At 30.1% G+C, this 19326-nt stretch overlaps 2 protein-coding genes across 3 annotated transcripts; both read left to right on the top strand.

The window, feature by feature from the left end:
* Nucleotides 1-1047: 1047 nt before the first annotated feature.
* Nucleotides 1048-5452, top strand: LOC107611575 (putative choline kinase 2). Of its 2 annotated transcripts, none has more exons than XM_021109823.2 (9): nt 1048-1145; nt 1303-1770; nt 2339-2460; nt 2566-2761; nt 2865-2982; nt 3162-3209; nt 3291-3391; nt 4285-4408; nt 5192-5452. In XM_021109823.2, exons 2-9 carry the CDS (start codon nt 1402-1404, stop codon nt 5287-5289), a joined length of 1176 nt encoding a protein of 391 aa, XP_020965482.2. In that variant the 5' UTR covers nt 1048-1145; nt 1303-1401; the 3' UTR covers nt 5290-5452. The 2 variants fall into 2 exon arrangements, with proteins under 2 accessions (XP_020965482.2, XP_020965483.2); XM_021109824.2 differs by having other exon boundaries at nt 4285-4413; nt 5192-5299.
* Nucleotides 5453-7866: 2414 nt separating this feature from the next.
* On the top strand, nt 7867-11252 carry LOC107613902 (proline-rich family protein). The gene is made up of 3 exons (XM_016316093.3): nt 7867-8307; nt 10052-10186; nt 10711-11252. The coding sequence occupies exons 1-3, from the start codon at nt 8125-8127 to the stop codon at nt 11083-11085; spliced, it is 693 nt and encodes a 230-aa protein (XP_016171579.1). The 5' UTR covers nt 7867-8124; the 3' UTR covers nt 11086-11252.
* Nucleotides 11253-19326: the final 8074 nt, after the last annotated feature.

The raw sequence follows: 19326 nt of genomic DNA, 5'->3' as shown, positions 1-19326 counted from the left end.
AGTTGTTGAAAATCATGGAAATGACAAAAATAAATAAAAAGAAAATAGAATATTAGACAACAGTTTATAATGCACATTAATTCATTAAATATGTGGAGAGAAGTAATAAATACATAGGCTATATATAAAAAGTTTAGTTACAAGAGTTGTATGGGTAGGTAAATAGCACTGAATGACATAAAATCAACGTACCAATAAATGTAACATGAAGCGAAACAATAAGAAAATATTCAATAGACGATGAAGAAATTTTAATATATAGCATACATGATAATAGATACTATTATTATTGTGCCTCATGTAGGATATTATTGGTGTCATTAGGTCTTATGTATTATTTTGAGGGTGATATTATTAGATTGTACAATTGTATTTAATATTTTGTTGATAATAGATGTAACTTATTTTTTATGATAATGTTGAACAGAATAGTTTAATAAACTATAAGATATTTGTTTTTGCTTCTTTTCGTGGTTTGAATAGTATGAAGTATGAACAATCTAAAAATAAGTGGAGTACAGTAGTTGACTAGTTGGCTAAAAAAAAGTAACCATAAAACATATGAATTTATCTTTATAAAATAGTAAGAGAGACTAAAAAAAACGTGACACCTATATGCTATCTATCATGTATATTTTTTTTAACTTTATGGCAATTTGACAAGCATGATAACAAGACATATTTTTTTTGTAGTGATAAACTATTGTAGATATTATGAGTTTGTGACTTTGTCAAGTTACAATAATAATAAAAGCTCTACAAATTTTTTATGAATCAAATTAATAAAGTCAAATGTAAAAGAAAAAATTCCAATAATAGTTTAGTGAAATCTATTTATAGAAGCGATGTTCTTTATTTTTCATAAAACATCAATCGTCAAATTAATAATCTTTTTTAGTAGCATCTAATTTTAACAATTGATATCAGAAGTAAGCTGGTGTGGTCCATCTCAATCCCACAATTTTTGGCATTTTATTCTTGGTAGTTAAGATCACCATATATATACATACCCAGTACCTTTCAAAATTAACAAAATCTTTCTCATCACGTTTTCTCTCTTCATCAACAACGAGGTCATTGGTCGTTGGTCATCAACCATTGACCATTGACTATCATAACATTGCCCTAGCAAGTTATTCCTCCAGGTTAGTTTGTTTTGAATTAATTGAAATGTTGCAATAATAACTTCATATGTAGATGCTTGTTAATGAGGTTACTATATCAACATTAGAAAATTATCATTATTGTTGTCCTTGATTATATTAATAATATTTATTTATTTATTTTTTCATGCTCAAATAGGGCTTCATATTGGAATCGTACGTTCTATAAAGATTAATAGCACGCACCTTTTTTACCTTTTGAAATTAAAAGAATTGTAAAAGTTTATAAAGATTAGCAATGGGAGCAACAAATGAAGATTTTTATGCGAAAAGCCCTATAAACAAGGTAGATTATCTTCCTAGAGAGGCAAAAGAAATATTGAAATCATTGGCAAGTAAATGGAAGAATGTACTTGACCCAAATGCAATGGAGGTTATCAATCTGAAAGGGGCAATGACAAATGAGGTTTTCAAAGTCAAATGGCAAACACCAACTGGGGAAACTTCACAAAGGGTTCTCGTTAGAATGTATGGCGAGGGCACCGAAATTTTCTTTAACCGAGATGATGAGATTCGAGCATTCGAATGCATATCCAAATCTGGATATGGCCCTCGTTTGCTTGGCAGGTTTGCAAATGGCCGAATTGAAGAATTCATCAATGCCCGGGTAAATTTTAATTAAAAAAAAATTCTTTCCAGTAAAAAATATTGATAAAGGAATAAAGTAAGAATTAATCACTATTGAATTTGTAACTTTTATTACATGTGAATTCTTGTGACTAATCACTTAGGTAGCGTTTGTTTTGAGATAATAGGATAAAAATTGGAAGATTGAGATTTAGTATCATGTTTGTTAGTCCTGATATTAATTCCAGTATTTCAGTACTTCTAAAAAGTGGTACTTCTAAAAAGTGAAGATACAGGGATTGAAATTTTTAAAGACGATGACTGAAACTTTTTGTATACTTAAAATACTTTCATTTCAATTAATTAATTTTAATTTTATTCTTTGTGCAAATTTACACCAAATACAATACTAAGACTTATTTCGGTCTCTGTCTCTCTTTCAAATGCTACCTTACTACTATCTTATTTTATTAACTTTTTCACTTTAAAGAAGATTGATGTATCTTAATTACTGTATTAATTATATTTAATGTGTTAAGTATGGACTATCTTATCTATGAAATTAATATGCTAAATATATACAATAATATATGTTGTGGATTGAACAGACATTATTAGCATCAGATCTACGAGATCCATCTATTTCTGCTCTTATAGCTATCAAGATGAAAGAGTTCCATGATCTTAACATGCCAGGACCAAAGAAGGTTCACCTTTGGGATGTATTGCGGTATGTAATTAATTATACATAAAATACTAAAACAAAGGGAAGGAAAAAATCACATCATCAAACTTTCATTATTTTGAAAAATATATTTTTTTTTCAATAATTTAGGAAGTGGCTTGTTGAAGCAAGGAAACTAGCTTCCCCTGAAGAAGTTAAAATGTTTCATTTGGATGCAATGGACAACGAAATTTCACTTTTGGAAGAGAGATTATCAACTACTCACCAAAAAATAGGGTTTTGCCACAATGATCTACAATATGGTAACATAATGATTGATGAAGAGACCAAATCCTTGACTTTAATAGTAAGTTCAACTTTTATGAAAATTCATGTAAAAAAAATTCCTACTAAACAGCACATTATAAAAAGATAATTAAAAAATATTCTTATTTATTTATTTTGTCTAGGATTATGAATATGCAAGTTATAATCCTATAGCATATGATATAGCAAACCACTTTTGTGAGATGGCTGCAAACTATCATACAGAAACCCCTCATATTCTTGATTACAGTAAATATCCTGGTATGTTGTTTTATGTGTTATTTAATTTATTTTTAATATATTTTTTATTTTAATATATATTCTATACGAATGATAAATTTAATCACTAATTTTTTATGTAGATATAATAAAAAATTTTTTTTCAAAAATATCTATTATGATTTACGAATAATAATTTTAATTATTTGTTTTTTTAATAGATTTGGAAGAACGTAGATTATTCGTTGAAACGTATTTGAGATCTTCAGGTAAACTTTAATTAAACAATAAATAATCAACTAGCCATATAACATATGATACAATTATGATATTATTGGAGTTGAACTCAGGTGAAGAACAAATTGATAGCAAAGTGGAGCAACTACTTGATGATATTGAGAACTTTACACTTGCAAATCATCTATTCTGGGGATTTTGGGGAATAATTTCGGTATCGCCACTTTTTCTTCTTAATTAATATTTTATGCTTTTCATGCACTTAATTGATGAAGGTTCCAAAAAGTTTAAATACACTTTTCATTAAGAAAATTACGAGTTATCATGAAAAAAATTTGTGATCCTATCTTGGAATACATTTTTTATCTAAAATATAAATATGTAAAATTAACTTTTAATTAAATAACGTTAACAAATCTTTTAATCTTCATTTGTTTTTTTTTTAAAGTTTAGAATTTGGAGTTAAAATTTATAGTAGTTCAAAATTTAAAAAGATTAATGGATATTAACTAAAAAAATTAGAGTAAAATGACAATTTGATCTTCCAAGATGTTGATCTTGGACTAATTTGTCTTTGAAGAAAAAAATATCAATTAGGTCTTCTAAGATAACAAATGGTAGAAATGTATGTCCTTCTGTCAATAAATAGTGCGAAACCAAACTGAATTGTCCATGTATTTCATTATTTACAGTGGTGCATGTCTCGTTACTATCACATGAGCAGAAAAACGATATAATTTTGGACATTGAAACATTTATTATCTTTTGAGTTTTTATATATCCTTTATCAACTGTTCTCTATTTATCACAAATTCTATTTTTACTCCAAAAATTGTTATTTACATTACTATCTTTCATAGATAGATATGTCAGAGTAATTAACAGTATATATAAACACCACCGTTAGATTTTAGTTGTTGAAATATTGCTTTCGTGAAAGATTAAATTGATATTTTTTTAGAGACTAATTTATTCAAAATCAAAATATTCAAAAACCTAATTGTTACTTTACAAAAAATTAACTCTCTAATTAGACACTTTTATGTTTTGTCTTTTAACATACTAAAGAAACTTCAAGTATACTAAATTATTCTTTTGTGTTTGCAGGAGCATGTAAATAGTATTGACTTTGACTATAAAGAATATGCAAATCAACGGTTTCAAGACTATTGGTTGAGGAAACAATACCTTATGAGTTCTCCTGCATCATCCCATGATTTATCTGCTAAAGGTAAGGTACTTCACTCAATTTTTACTTTCTAAGGGTGGTATGCAAGTTGATTCATTTATCCTTCTAATACTAGAAGAATAAAGACAAGAACTAATGATTTCTAAACATTATTGTGTATTATATTTTTTCTTTTTGGTGACTTATTGTGTATTATATTTAATTTTTAAGGATAGAAATTAAAAGAGGTCACCTAATTATGATACTATAATTTTTTTGGGCGTTTGAAAAAATTTTAAATTTTGAGAAAAGGACAAAAAAGTCCTTGACTTTTGATTCGTAAACATTTAACTATTTAAGTACTCGAAAATTTGAAAATATATTTAAGTTTCTAATATTTTCAAAATCTGGACATATCGATCTCTCATACTTAGATCTAACAGATCCAATGGAAAAATCAAATGTGACACTTATGGTTGATACGAATGCACACGTGAGAGAGTTTTTAAAATGAGACAAATTAGACCCCAAAAAATTAAGGATCAATGTGTCCCAATTTTAAAAATGTTAGGAATTTAAATATATTTTAAAATTTTCAAAGACTTAAATGTCAACAAATCAAAAAATCAGAGATTGTTCTTTTTTCTAAATTTTTTTATTATAAAAAATTATCTTGTATATCAAAAGTTTAATCTGATGAAAAGAGATTCACGAATAATTATATCTAGGAATAATTTGGTGGATATTAGATGAATAAGCAATGTCGTTTTATATTACTCACATAGCTTGAATATTGAGATATTATGATGATTGGTTGCACATATTGTTTTCTTTTTTTATTTTCAGAGGAAGCATTAACGCCAACTATGAAAGCAACCCCAACAAAAAAATCAAATGGACTTGGAAAGTTGAAGAAAATGTTTAGTGTTAACAAGTCAAAATAACAGAGCCCTCATCATAAGTGATGATATACATTGTAGAAGGGACAAATTTTATGAGCCCTCATATGTATTTTTGCATTAGTACTTTTCCTAAAAATTGTTTGGATATTATTTGATTCTTTTCTGTAAGTCTGTTTATTTTTGTATTGGACAAGTATTATTTTTGTCCCTGCTATTTTGGATGAATATTAATTTTGTATTTAAAAAATTTTATTTTTATTTATATTTAATTTTAAATATTTTAATGTTATTTTTCATCTTTATTTAATATCGCCTAAAATATTAATAAAAGATGTTTATTTTTTCAAACCCTAGGGTTTTCAATCGTGCAGTAAAATAGAAACACAATAATGATATGAAGTAGATTGAGTGTTAATGGTTAACAAAATTGAGTGTTGATGGTTAACAACTTAAATATAAGCAAATAATTTTATTAATGGTCATCTAATAATATTTTCTAAAGAGTGTAAATGTATTAAGGAATTTTTCTGTAAGAAACATAAACAAATTAGATAAAAAATTAAATTTGAAAAAGCATAAAATAATTCCAAAAATTTAGTCTGTGTGAACTGATCACCTCAGAAGCAGATTTAATAGAGAGAGCATCCTTATTTTATGTTCAAAAAAGTTTAAAGCAGGCACGTAGTAGTGCTTACCTTAGAAATACATTGACAAATTAAAATATGTATTTTGACACCAATGTTTAAAAATAAACATGTCCAACTAACAAACATTTACAGAATATCTTTTCTTTCACCTCTACAGACTACAACTATAATACAAAAGTAGCATACATAAAGGAAAAATAAGTATGTGCAAGCAAAAGCAATTGTCATATTCTCTTTTAATTTCTTTTTAAAAATCAAAGTGAGTGTAATAGAAGAAGATTTTTAACAGATCTTTAATGTTCTCTTTTATATATATATATATATCGGTAATTTTATATGATCAAATTATTGTTGTAACTAAGTTAAGTTAATAGTTTATTGGCACAATAAGAACTAATTGAAAAAGAAAGGAGAAATAGACAAGAAGGAAAAAATTTTATTAAACTTAATTACAAAATAACTTATTTATATAGAATTTTTAAATATATATAAAAATTATTGAATTTATGAAGAATGCAATGGAAAGCAAGGAGAGAAGAGAGAATGTAGGTTGAAGTTCAATTGAGGTGCATCACTAGATGTGAAAGTATGTAGTTACAGAGAGGGATAAAAAGTTCAAAGAAGGAAAAGGAGCTTCACTTTATTCATGCTACTATATACTTGAAAGACCGAGTCACTTTAAATCCAAAGAAGAATTTAAACTTGTTCAAATTTTTAATTTTAAAGAGATCATTAAGGTACTATTTGACCCATTTGATTTCAGATTTGTTGTTCCTTGTCAAAACTATCTCATCAACGTAAACCAACAGAGCGATAAATGAATCAAGGGACTTGAATTCTCAAATCCTAAGAGAATAATAGAAGAAATTTACAAATGAGAATATACGACGGTTAATTACTTACCAAAATCAAATATTTATTAATAAATTTTATAAAAAATTATATGTTTTAAATGTTTTATCAATATAATTTTTATTTTAAACAATTTGTTAAAAGTGAATATTAATTTTGTCTTTAATATTTATATTTTATTTTAATTTTATTCTTAAGTTTTTTGGTTTCAATTTTTCTTGTGATGTTCCAAACTTTTAATATGTTTAATTACATTACCTTTTGAAACATCATACAATGTGGTAATTCTAAGATGATGTGTCACTAACACGTGAAAATTTGCGTAACATTATTAACGATCAAGGGTATAATTGAAAAGTATTTAAAATATTAAAAATATTATGGAAAAGTCTAGGGCCAGCAACTTTGTTAAATTTTGGCCAGCACGTAACCAGCAAAGGAAAGTGAGCCATTTGATGAATTCTCACACCAATCTCACACCATTAAAACCATCATTGATGACTATTTGATGGCTAAAATCACAAAAGTTGCTGGCCCCTAGCATTTCTCAAATATTATACGTACACTTTTTTGGTGTCTTACACTAAAATCAATAACTAATATATTTGTATATAAATATATATAATTTAATTTATTTTTAATGTATATTTATATTTTTAATATACATTTAATTAAATTGAGTTAGTCTAATTATTAACTCACTAATATACTCGAGTATCAGAAATTTAAATCTCATCTTATACATGAAGTAATTCATTGAATAACAACAAATTATTAAAGGAAGCTTAACACTGTCACATATCAGTCTTTAATAAAAAAAATTTACGAAAAAAATTTAATATTAAAAGTATTTTAAAAAATTTTCGGAAGGTATCCTTTAAATTTTTATTAAATGATATGATTTTATAATTTTTTTATTAAAGATAAGAAGACTCAAACTCATGATCTCTTAGATAATAATTTAAATTACGTTACATATTACAATCTCATTTTTTATTTTTTATTTTTTTTAGTATTTTAATTTACTATTTCAATTTTAGTTAAAATCTAGATTTTTATTATTTTTTCTAAAGGTCGAGTCTGAATATATATTTTGATTTTACCAATTATATGCTTGTCATTTTAACAAGTGTGATGCAAGGATGCCCACAGTCAAAGGATCTCTATAAACAAAGCTCGACCACCAGACACTAATCCTCAATCCTGTGCTTTGTACTCCTTCCACCTTGCTTCCTTCACTCCCACCCAACAATTCCCCCTTTCTCTCATTCAAATCCCTACCAAACAAAACTATCCCCAAATTTCACTTCATTTTTTCAGAAACAAAATATTCTTATATAATAACTCTATTCAATTGGTTTGGCTTTTAACCACACCTATGGCTTCTGCATTGCAAGCAAATGTTGCTGCAAACACGTGCACGTTTTCTGCTGCCAGAAGCTTCTTCTCTTTGAAGAACCAAAGAGCTTATCACAGGCGAAGTTCTTGCTTGTTCATAGTGAGAGCTTCTTCATCTGATGACTCTGATTGCAATGATGAAGAGTGTGCTCCTGATAAGGAAGTGAGTTCCTTTTATTCCAACTTGCCACTTTCTTTCAAATATGTTCATATTAGATGAGGTCAAGATTAATTATACCCTAAGTACAAAATTTCCACTCCAATTTTCAGTTATTGATTACAAATAATACTTCCGCCCATAGAATCATGTGTAACAAGGTTGAGAAATCAGAACTGGAATTAGGATGAATTAGTGGAATCTGTGTGTGGATGTAGGTAACTCAAAACTGAGAAGGATTGATGGAACAGAATTATTGAATCAGAGAGAAAACGATTATAGAGAATAGAAATCAGAGAATAGTGAGTGTTTGTTTGATTGTGAATGGAAAATATGATGAGGAAACGAGTGTGTGTGTGACTGTGTGTGCAATTTAGAAGGTAAGGGAGTAATTACACTCTTCTGATGGTGAGTATGCAATTTAGAAGGTAAAGGACAAGTAGAATACAGAGAATATAGAATTTCAGAGAGAGGAAAACTTCAACTCGGTTCACATAATGCTCTTGCTTTTTTCTTTAGCCCCTTTTTTGGGATCTACTAGGTGTTGATCATCGGGTATCTGCGAACCGATAGCCAGTGACTATCCCTAGCTCCATTGGAGTTAATCATTAAGTGGGTAAGGAGTTTGCCACGAAACATGTTGCATACACAACATCCAAGGATTGGACGTGATGGCGTTGCTATTTATACTGTTATCTTTCTTAAGTTTATACATGTTACACTCTTCTGATGGTGAAATGTAGAGTCCATTCACAATTCACAACATCCGGTTTGTTAATTTACGCGCTAGTTCAGATTCTTTATAGAGCAGCACTGAGAAAGTGATTGTAGAGAAAAAGTTGATGCTAGAATGAACAGAAGAGTAAGATAGAATGATAAAATAAAGAAAAACCTACATGATCTTGAGCATACAGTTTTGCAGCCACTATATTTGGTTTTGTTCTGGGTCCATATTTGGTTTCCTTGCCATAAATTAAGGTAAAACATGAAACTAATGGACTAGGCAGGATGGTTTCAGATGAAGTTATGTGTTGTTCACATCATCCTTTGTCTTGTAGAAATTGCTAATTTTCACTAAGGACCATGATACCATCATACTAGAAATGAGATGAGTTTTAGAGACACCCCAGGGGGATGAGCAGAAAGCGGTTAAACCAACTGATGGTTAACCGTAATTTACTCTTCAAAATAATTCTATGAACAAATATTTCACTCACAAATGAGAAATTTCTGCGCTGAACAATGTGAATGAGAAGTTTTAAAGGTTTGCAAAATGCAATTCCTCAGAAGTTTTGATATGTTCATGAGCATAATTTATCCTGGCTATTTTTCTAGTTGCCTATCTGTGAATTGTATACTCTGTTTGGCCTTTGAATGGACAATTTTTGTTCTAAGTGTGACAGGGCATCCATAGTGTTTATTAAAATCCGAAATTATGTTCTTGATATTTTTGCTATGATAAACTTCACCTTGTTTGCAATGGGTTTCCAATCAAGCTCGTTCATGTTTACTGAAAGTGTGCTTGGTTGAGTTTCATCTAAAGTTTAATGTGTTTCTAAGCATTTTACCATTTTATCCTTTATTTGACATTCTAAATTTCTGATCATGCCTATCTCTTTACTTTTACTTACTAGCACCAACCTTTTGTCTTTCTCACGTATATTGTAGTATCCAAGATTTAGTAAGTAGCTGCATAAGATATTGCTAAACATGTAAATAAACTGCTATTCTTCGGTTAATCTTGATTCAGGTTGGAAAGGTCAGTATGGAATGGTTAGCAGGGGAGAAGACTAGAGTAGTGGGTACGTACCCTCCTCGGAAGCAAGGCTGGACTGGCTATGTTGAGAAGGACACTGCTGGGCAGACAAACATATATTCTGTTGAGGTTAGTGTTTCTCACACATATATATTAGTTTGCTTGGGATGTCGAATTACATAATTAACCCATTTTGTTTTTTAAGTTTTAATGTATTTCGATCTGGGGAGCGTGTAACATGTAGAAAAGCCAGCTAGAATATTAAGATATTATGATTGAGGTGACTGTAGCTATGCAGTTTGATATTAGATTCAGTTTCAAGGTTTGCTGGGATTTAATGTTTTATTTATTTATTTTTCTTAATTCCAATTTTGACATTCTAATCCTTAATTGAATCAATTAGAAATCCCGTCTAATTTGTTTAGGGGCCAGTTTGGATGTTTACTATCTAATTTATTTGCTAGAATGATGTGGCATGTATGTCGGCCATTGGAAGAACATGCAGTGCATAAGACTTAATTTCATAAAAAACACCCTTTGTATTCTGGGAAAAAAAAATACAAAATAAAAAATATGTATCAGAAAGTAATATGCATGATAACACCTTTCTTGGGGGTAAGATTTTTGTCTAATACTCAAATAATCTATTCCAGCCAGCAGTTTATGTGGCAGAAAGTGCAATAAGTTCAGGAAATGCAGGCTCTTCTTCTGACGGAGCCGAAAACACAGCAGCAATTGCTGCAGGCCTTGCCCTGATTTCAGTTGCTGCAGCATCATCCATATTGCTCCAAGTTGGTAAGAATAGTCCACCACAGGTGCAGACACTGCAATACTCTGGACCATCACTTAGTTACTACATCAACAAGTTCAAGCCACCGGAAAGTGTTCAAGCATCGGCACCTGCCAAGATTGAAGTATCATCGCCATCAGAACCTGTCCAACCTGAAAGTTCGCCAGAAGTATTTTCTGAAGTTCAGGTTGAACCTGAAGTTCTAAAAGAGTCCTCAAGTGAGAACACTGTGTCATAGGGTGATTGAACTTATATCATTCCTTTTGTTGCAAAGAAAAAAAATATATCAGAGCGCTGTATTTTCTGCCAATAATTTTTTTTTTAAGTATTTGACCTTGTCGCTTATTGACTCATTGTATACTTGACTATATGTTAATGATGTATTGAAATGAATTTAGCTAGTAATTGAGTGTGTACCAGCTGAAAGTATACTTATATCTAAGATTTGAATTTAAATTAAAAGAAAAATATTAGGAAAATAAGTGATTTCTAGCTAAATCTCAACTAAATCCTGGTAATTTCTAGCCACCTTTCAAATAAGGGGTTCTTTATCTTCTATAACACGTTTGAAGTTGATTGGTAGAGATACATTAAATTATCATGGTTATCACTAACCATTTATTTAACTTAATTTTGACAAACCAAATAGTCAACTATAGTAAGATCATATTTGTAAATTCCAAGAGTTTTTAAAACAGGCTCATTTTACAAAATTGCAATTTTCCTAAACAACTAAAATTCTAAATCTGTTTTTAGCCAAAAAAAAAAAATGAAATAAATGCTAGAAAAATTCAAAATAAATCAAATTAAAAGGAGAAAAAATAGGGGCATTGGAGACGGTTAAGAGGCCATGCAAATTATAGTCATTGATAAAGGATTAACAAATATATATATATATTAATTATGAAATATTATTATTTTAAATGTTATATCATGAAGTATTATCATTCATAATGGAGTATGAAACATTATCAATTAATGAGTATAGATTTTTCTAATGTATTTCTACTAATTAGAAAGTGGTTTAGATAAATAGTATCCTATACTATTATTTCATTCAAAACCTTCATCTATAAATAAATTCTAAAAAAAATATTTTTCAACACAAAAAATAACACATAGCAAAGAACCCGCATGGCTTATCTCAAGTAGTCCTTTTTTTTAAATCAAAAGATAAGAGACTCGAACCCGCAACCTCTTAATTGAGTATGAGAAGACTGTGCCATTTGAATTATAACTCATTGGCATCTCAAGTAGTCCTTTAACTCTTTTGAAAAGAATATTATGTATGCAATATTAATATGAATGTGTTGTTATATTGAGTGATACATATTGAGAACTAATAACAAAGTTTTCTTATTCTCTCTTATAATTTTCTAGTTCTATTTCTATTTATCCATCTTAATTTCATAACACGTTATCAGCACAAAGACTTTTAAGGTAAAAATTTTTAATTATCTAAAATATTTCTAGTTTAAAATTTGTACCACTTCATATTTCTAGAAAAAAAATATTTATCATGATCGTAGATGTTGAAATTCACTTTGACTCAGTGAGTCTCGGTAATGCCATTAAGCAAATAATAATATAATGCTAAAGGATCACGCTACAACAATGAGTTTCTTTCGTCGTCATTTTGACAAACGATTGAAAAATAAATATCTTATTATAAAAAATTCAGTAGAACTATAGAACAGTCTAGAAAAAAGGTATTATCATAAAAAATCGGTAATTTTTTCAAATATCCGATATGAATGGTTACATTTGCAATTACAGAATTTTAAATCCATTGTTGAACATAATTTTGCAATGTTCAAAAATAACTTCACAATTAAAATTGTATGGAAAAAATATTACTGATAAAGATATATTGAAGAAAACATTTTGACCTTTCATGCCTCGAATATGCTCTTACAGTAGCAATATCAAGAGAAGGGATTTACAAAATATTCTAAATTAATTGCATGTCTTCTTGTGATAAAAGAGAATAATAATTGCTCATGAAAAATTATAAAGCTCGCCCCTGTAGTTCTACTCCATTCTGCGAAGTGAATGTGACACATTGTAATCCAAAAAATGATAAAGGTCACTATTTTAGTAATAAACATGATAAAAGAAAGAAGAAAATATTCTTTAATAATAAAAGATCCTACAAAAAGTGAGATAATAAAGAAAAAAATGGACACAATAATAATATAGAAATCAGATGTCATTGTTATGATGATAAAAGGTCATTGAACGCATTGTTGTGGTATGCCAAAGCACTTAGTTGAATTTTACCAAACATTTTTAAAAGATAATGAGAAAAAGATAGAAACTAATTTTATTTTAAAAGATTCTCTACAAATTATGATTTGTCTGATTTTTTGTAGATGCTGAATTAAATATTCATCATCTGATCAATAATAAAAATGTTGAATACTTTATTTCTTTATTGTATGTTTGATTTTCAATATATTAATGTATGCTTTTACTTATTTATATTTGAATGTATTTAATTTTAAATATATCTTTTTATGTAAGTTTCAAAGAATCAATATATAAATTTGTGCTATTATAATATGTGTACAATAAATAAAATAACTATGTAAGTAAGAATATGATTTAACTCATTACATATAAAATAATTGAGTTATAAATTTCAAAAGAAAATTAATTTCAAAGATAAATCATACATTGAATTGTATTTTCATATGTTGTTTATCATTTCTTGTGAAGAAAATGGTGAAGGTACAAGATAAAACATTTGTCTTGTGGATAATGTATGTATATGAACTATTCTCAAAAGTAAAATTATTTTATCAACCTTGTACATGAAGAGGCAAGTATTGGCTGTATTGCTATCATTATTGGTATAGGTAAAATTATTAATGGCTCTAAAGAGCTATTATTTTGTTTATTGGAGGAACAAAACTCATTATAGATAATGTGTTATTATCTACAAAGTCTGAAAGGAACTTGTTGAGTCTTAAAAATATCCATAAGAATGGATATTTTATTGAAACAGTAAATGAAGAAAACAATATCATATCTACAAAGTCTCAAGCCATATAGAGCTCAATTTAATTTGTAGACTTGATCAGAGTTGGAAGATTCAAAGCCCAGAGGTTGTTGCATATAAACCAACTCAGATAAATCACCATTTAAGAATGCGTTGTTAAAATCAAATTGTCGAATTATCCATTTGTGAGTGAGTGCCAAAGTCAGAATTACTCTTATAGTCGCAGCCTTAATGACAGGTGCAAACACCTAATCAAAATCGATTCCTTCGATTTGATGGTTGCCTTTGGCAACAAGCCTTGTTTTATATTTCAAGATCCGATCATCTGGATGTCGTTTAATAGCATACACCCATCTACAACCAATAATTTTAGTGGATGGGAGTGGAATAACTAAATTCCGTGTTTGATTTTTGGAAAGAGTATGCAATTCTTCTTTCATGGCATTCGTTTTCAGTGTTCAAATTTTAAGACAGTAGTAACAGTTTTAGGAACATTTTCATAATAATCAATAAATGATGAAGTATTAACAATAGTAGAATTTAATTTAGGCTTAGAGATACCACTATTTGACCGAATTTGCATAGGATGAGAATTTGGTTTTGGGGGATGAGGAAGCTGAACCAGAATACTAGAAATTGGTATAGGTGTAGGATGTTGAGAAATAGGTTGTGCATTGAGAGAAAAAGGCTCTAAAGAGGGGGTCCCATGTATATGTAAGGAAGAAGTGGATGGCACTGGAAGAGATGGGGTTGGTGAAGCAGAACTTGAAAGGGAAGAATTAGAAGAATCTGTGGAAGTGGCATGGTGAGGAGTATCATTAACAAAAGATGAGGGAATTGGCAAAACAGTATGAGGATATTGAATTTTGGTAGGTGAGGTAGTATTGTGGACAAACATAGAAGAATTAGGAAATATAAACTCATCAAACAAAACATGTCTACTAATAAAGATCTTACCACTAGCATCCATACACTTATATCCTTAATGATTTGGAGTATAACCTAAGAACACACATTGTTGGGATTTAAATTCCAATTTATTATGTGTATAAGGTTTAAAAGAAGGATAGCAAGCACAACTGAAAACTTTCAAGAAAGAATAATCAGCCAATTTGTGATGCAACAGTACAAAAAGGGACTTATTAGAGGTATTGGAAGATGGTAATCGATTAATGATATAAGTGGCAGATAGAAAAGCATCATCCTAATGCTTTAAAGGCAGTGATGCTGAAGCAAGCATTGCCAAACCAGTTTCTGTGATATGGCGATGTTTGCGCTCAGCTCGACCATTTTGTTGTGGTGTATATAGGCAAGAAAATCTATGAGCAATGTCATTAGATGATAGGTAATCAGTGAATGCAAAAGAAAGATATTTCCTTCCATTATCACTATGAAATGCTTTAATTTTTAAACCTGTAAAATTCTCCATTAGACGTTTAAATTGAACAAATACAGCAAAAACCTGTAACTTAGAATGCAGCATATAGATACATGTATAGTGAGTTTAGGCATCATAAATACAACATAATAACTAAAACCATGAAAAGAAAGAATAGGGACTGATCCCCAAACACAATCACTATAAATCATGTCCAAAGGAGCATGAAACTGATAGGAATCAAGAGTAAAAGGCAAATGATGCATTTTTTTTAAGCAACAATCTTTACAAAGAGAGTTAGAAGATGGAGGAGTAAATGGAATATTTCAAGTTCTTAGTACAGTAGCAACAATTTTAGGTGCTGTATGTCCTAGTCTAGAGTGTCAGAGTGAGTAATTATCAATATTAGCATGAAAAGCTTTTAGTGCAGTACTAGTGGTTGATCTTGAATTATAAAGAGCTACATTTTCAAATGCATAAATTCTAACTTTAGCATAAAACTAGTGGTTGCCTGAGATTTGACACAGCAAAAATCAGCATAAAACTAAAAAAAGCACGCATTGTCAGCTGTGAATTTTGCACACTTACAAGATTATGAGCTATATCTGGTGCAAGAAGTAAATTATTCAAAACAAATTGTTTATGATTATCAAGAGAATAAAGATTTGCATTGCCAATATGAGTAATACACGTACTTGACCCATTACCTAACATAATTTGTTCTTGACCAGTGTATGCTTCTGCTTCAAGAAAGCTAGATGGATCATGTGTGTTGTGATGAGAGGCACCAGTATCTAGAAACCATGAAGCCTCAGAGAGAGAGTAGATGGTGTAGCAAGATAAGCTCGAGGATTATGATAGGATGGAGGTGGTGGAGCTGGCATAGGTGATGATGCAGAATTGGGGGCATTAAAAATCAGAGGTGACTGTTGATAACTTGGATCATATCTGTGAAAGCAAGAAATGGCAATGTGGCCAAATTTGCCACACACTTGGCATTGAGAATGATTTTGTTGAAAAGAACCTCGGCCCCCGCGATTGAATCGTCCGTCCCTTCCTCGGCCATGATTAAAATCTCTAGCAGTGCCTCGCGAAAATTGAGAAGTGGTTCGTGTAAAATTGGCTTGGGGAAGGGATAATTGAGTTTCTCGGAATCGTGCAAGCATGGTTTCATGCCCAAGAAGCAAGGTTTCTACCTCAATAAGAGACAAAGACTCAAGCGTAGGTGCGATTGAGGAAATGTACATTGCATAATCCTCATCAAGACCTTCAGTAATGGCTTCGACATGATCTTCAAGAGAGAGTAGATGATCCAATGCAGCCAAAGAATCAACAATTGATCGAATGCGTTTGAGATAGTCAGAGACAGTCATCCTTTGCTTTTTGATAGTTTTGAGTTCTGCTTTGAGTTGCTTGATTGTAGCTTTTGCTGATTTAGAAAAATAATCTTGAATTCGATCCCATACCTGATATGCAAATTTGCAGTCTAACATCTTGTTTCTGAATGAGATATCCATTGATTGAAGGAGTCATGATATGAGAAAGTGGTCTTTTGTAGTCCAAGATTTGAATGTTGCTGATTTCGTTCCTGCTAATCTTGCTGGAACCTAGTCCTTGAGAAGGTGATCACTGAGTTCATAGTCACTAATGATGTGAAGAGCAAGATGTTGCCAAGTCTTGAATGACTTTTCATCTAATTTGTCAAGAAGAGGCATGATGGGAGTAGAAGAAGGTGTAGTAGTATTAATTGGAACAATAGACCCCATGAGATCTGAACCTCAACTCTTGATACCATGAAAGAATCAAGATAGAGATGAATTGAGAGACTGAAATTGAATTGTAAATGCTTATTATAATTGTTTTGTGTAAACCACAATGGACATATGACGGTTATATATATAACAACTATTATAACTGACATAAGTTAATTTATCTTGCTGTTAAAGCAAGTAGCTTAGTTTCTTGGTTTTCTTGCTCTATTCCCTTATCACTTACCATAATTAATAATTATTTGCATAAGAAAGACTGGTGCCTATAACGGATTTTTTTTGAATAAATAAATAAATCTTTTAATTACGAAAATATGTAATTTGTAGTGTTTTTACTTATTTGAATTTTATGTCTTATCTCGTTTACAATGTAAATGAAATAAGATTCTATGTATTTCATTTACACGGTAAACGAGATAAGACACGATACAACGTGGTCGTATGACATTAGCATATGTGTTGTGTAACGTCCTTATTTCATTTATATTGTAAACGAAAGAAGTGATACACGCGTGCTTATATATAGAACTCGTTTACAGCGCCATTTGACTTCACTTTTCATCTATTTCTTCTACTTTTCTCCCACTTCTAGCCTTTTCTAATCATATTATCGAGGCATTCGGAGATTATGGCGCACGCAGATGCACAGGATGAGGATATTAACCGCCTGAACGTGATGTGGTATATCGCTAGGATAATCGACTTCCAGATTAGTATTGTTATTTTTATGTTTAAATTAAATAAACATATAATGATAGTCATAGTTAGAGTACTTTTATAGATATAGTATATGTTAGGTGATAGAATGTATTGTTAGTAAGTGTTAATTGATAGGTATAGTTTAAGGTTTAGTTAAATTATTTTATCAATTAAATATTTATTGCATTTTGTTATGTTTTAATTTAATTTCTATATTTTTAATTTTAATTTTGATAACTTGAAAGATATCTTTTTTTAGTCAGTGTTAATAGATAGATGTGAGTTTAGTTATTAGTTAAATTAATTTATTAACTAAATTGTTATTTCATTTTGTTTTTATTTAATTTGATTTTTATATTTTTAATTTTAATGGTGGTACCTTTGTATGTAACTTTTTTTTTAACTGTTATTTAATGTTTTAGTTGGACTTATGAACAATTGATATGTTTTTTCGAACGGTCGATCTTTATAAATTAATTATTCTTTTTCCTATTGAGTTATGAAATGTAGAATACATGTTTAGTATATTTTTTATCTTTTTATTTTGACATTTAAATGTTTATTTTTGAAATAGATTTTTTATTCCAATTTTTATTTTTTAACAGAGGCCTTGCCTACTTCTCCCTAGGTGAGTGAGTTGATGCGTGAGCATCTTCTCTATCTTTCCCTAGTGAATTTGCATTTAAATTGTTGAGTTTAATCAAGATTTAATTACCTATAGCCACTATGAATGCTACTTTGAGTTGTGTGCAATTTCTGTTTATTTCAGGTAGCATTCAGATGGATTTGACGGAGTTTTGTAGCAGAAAAGGAAGAAAGCGAATGATGCTGTCAACCCCGACCTCCGTGCACTCAAAATAACTTGAGCTACAGGGGTCCAATTGACGTGATTTCAGCGGCATTGGAAAGCTAACTTCCAGAGCTTTCCAACGATGTATAATAGTGTACACTTATTTTCCAGCACACTCGGCCTTCACGGCGCCAAACTTGAGGAAGCTCAAGTTTGGCGCCACAACCAAGTCTTTTAAGGAATGCATGCGGGAAGCTCCACGCCAAACTTGAAGGAGTTCAAGTTTGGCGTCAATGAAGGAAAGCCTACTGCCATCTCCACGCCAAACTTGAGTTTACTCAAGTTCGGCGCCAACACAAGAACTCCAAAAAAAGGTTACGCACCACTCCACGCCAAACTTGATCATTGTCAAGTTTGGCGTCAATATGAAGTCCCCAAAGAAAGCCACACGCACCATCCCACGCCAAATTGGAAGAGTCCAAGTTTGGCGCCACAAGCAAAGAAGCTCCAAGGAATCCTCTGCCTAGTCCACACCAAACTTTGATTCTTCCAAGTTTGGCGCCAACCCTCAATGAAGCCAGTGGTCCCCAATTCGTCTACACAAGACTACGAGAAGCAATTAATAAATTTTGATTAAACTTTATTTCTTTTATAATTAGGAAAAGATATTATTTAGTTTTTTTAGAAATATATTTTACATTAATTAGGATTATATATAAAAGAGAAAAGATTCAGCCTTCGGGCTTCTCTCTTCTCTTCCACCTCATTCCGCAATTTACAGTTTTACAAAATCCTAGTTTATCTCTCTGAACCATGAGCAACTAAACCTCCACTGTTAAGGT

This window comes from Arachis ipaensis, chromosome B8, assembly GCF_059453495.1.
Source record: "Arachis ipaensis isolate K30076 ecotype BB chromosome B8, ASM5945349v1, whole genome shotgun sequence".
NCBI classification, from domain to species: Eukaryota; Viridiplantae; Streptophyta; class Magnoliopsida; order Fabales; family Fabaceae; genus Arachis; species Arachis ipaensis.
Note: the sequence above shows the minus strand (reverse complement) of the source record. Positions and strands in the feature narration are given on the sequence as shown.

What these genes read in the sequence shown, in the direction of transcription:
- LOC107611575 (XM_021109823.2), top strand. Translation starts at nt 1,402, where the DNA reads ATGGGAGCAACAAATGAAGATTTTTATGCGAAAAGCCCTATAAACAAG. An exon ending in TGATTACAGTAAATATCCTG is followed by an intron (nt 2,983 to 3,161) that starts GTATGTTGTTTT and finishes TTTTTTTAATAG; the next exon opens with ATTTGGAAGAACGTAGATTA. An exon ending in GATTTTGGGGAATAATTTCG is followed by an intron (nt 3,392 to 4,284) that starts GTATCGCCACTT and finishes TTGTGTTTGCAG; the next exon opens with GAGCATGTAAATAGTATTGA.
- LOC107613902 (XM_016316093.3), top strand. Translation starts at nt 8,125, where the DNA reads ATGGCTTCTGCATTGCAAGCAAATGTTGCTGCAAACACGTGCACGTTT. An exon ending in AGTGTGCTCCTGATAAGGAA is followed by an intron (nt 8,308 to 10,051) that starts GTGAGTTCCTTT and finishes ATCTTGATTCAG; the next exon opens with GTTGGAAAGGTCAGTATGGA. An exon ending in CAAACATATATTCTGTTGAG is followed by an intron (nt 10,187 to 10,710) that starts GTTAGTGTTTCT and finishes AATCTATTCCAG; the next exon opens with CCAGCAGTTTATGTGGCAGA.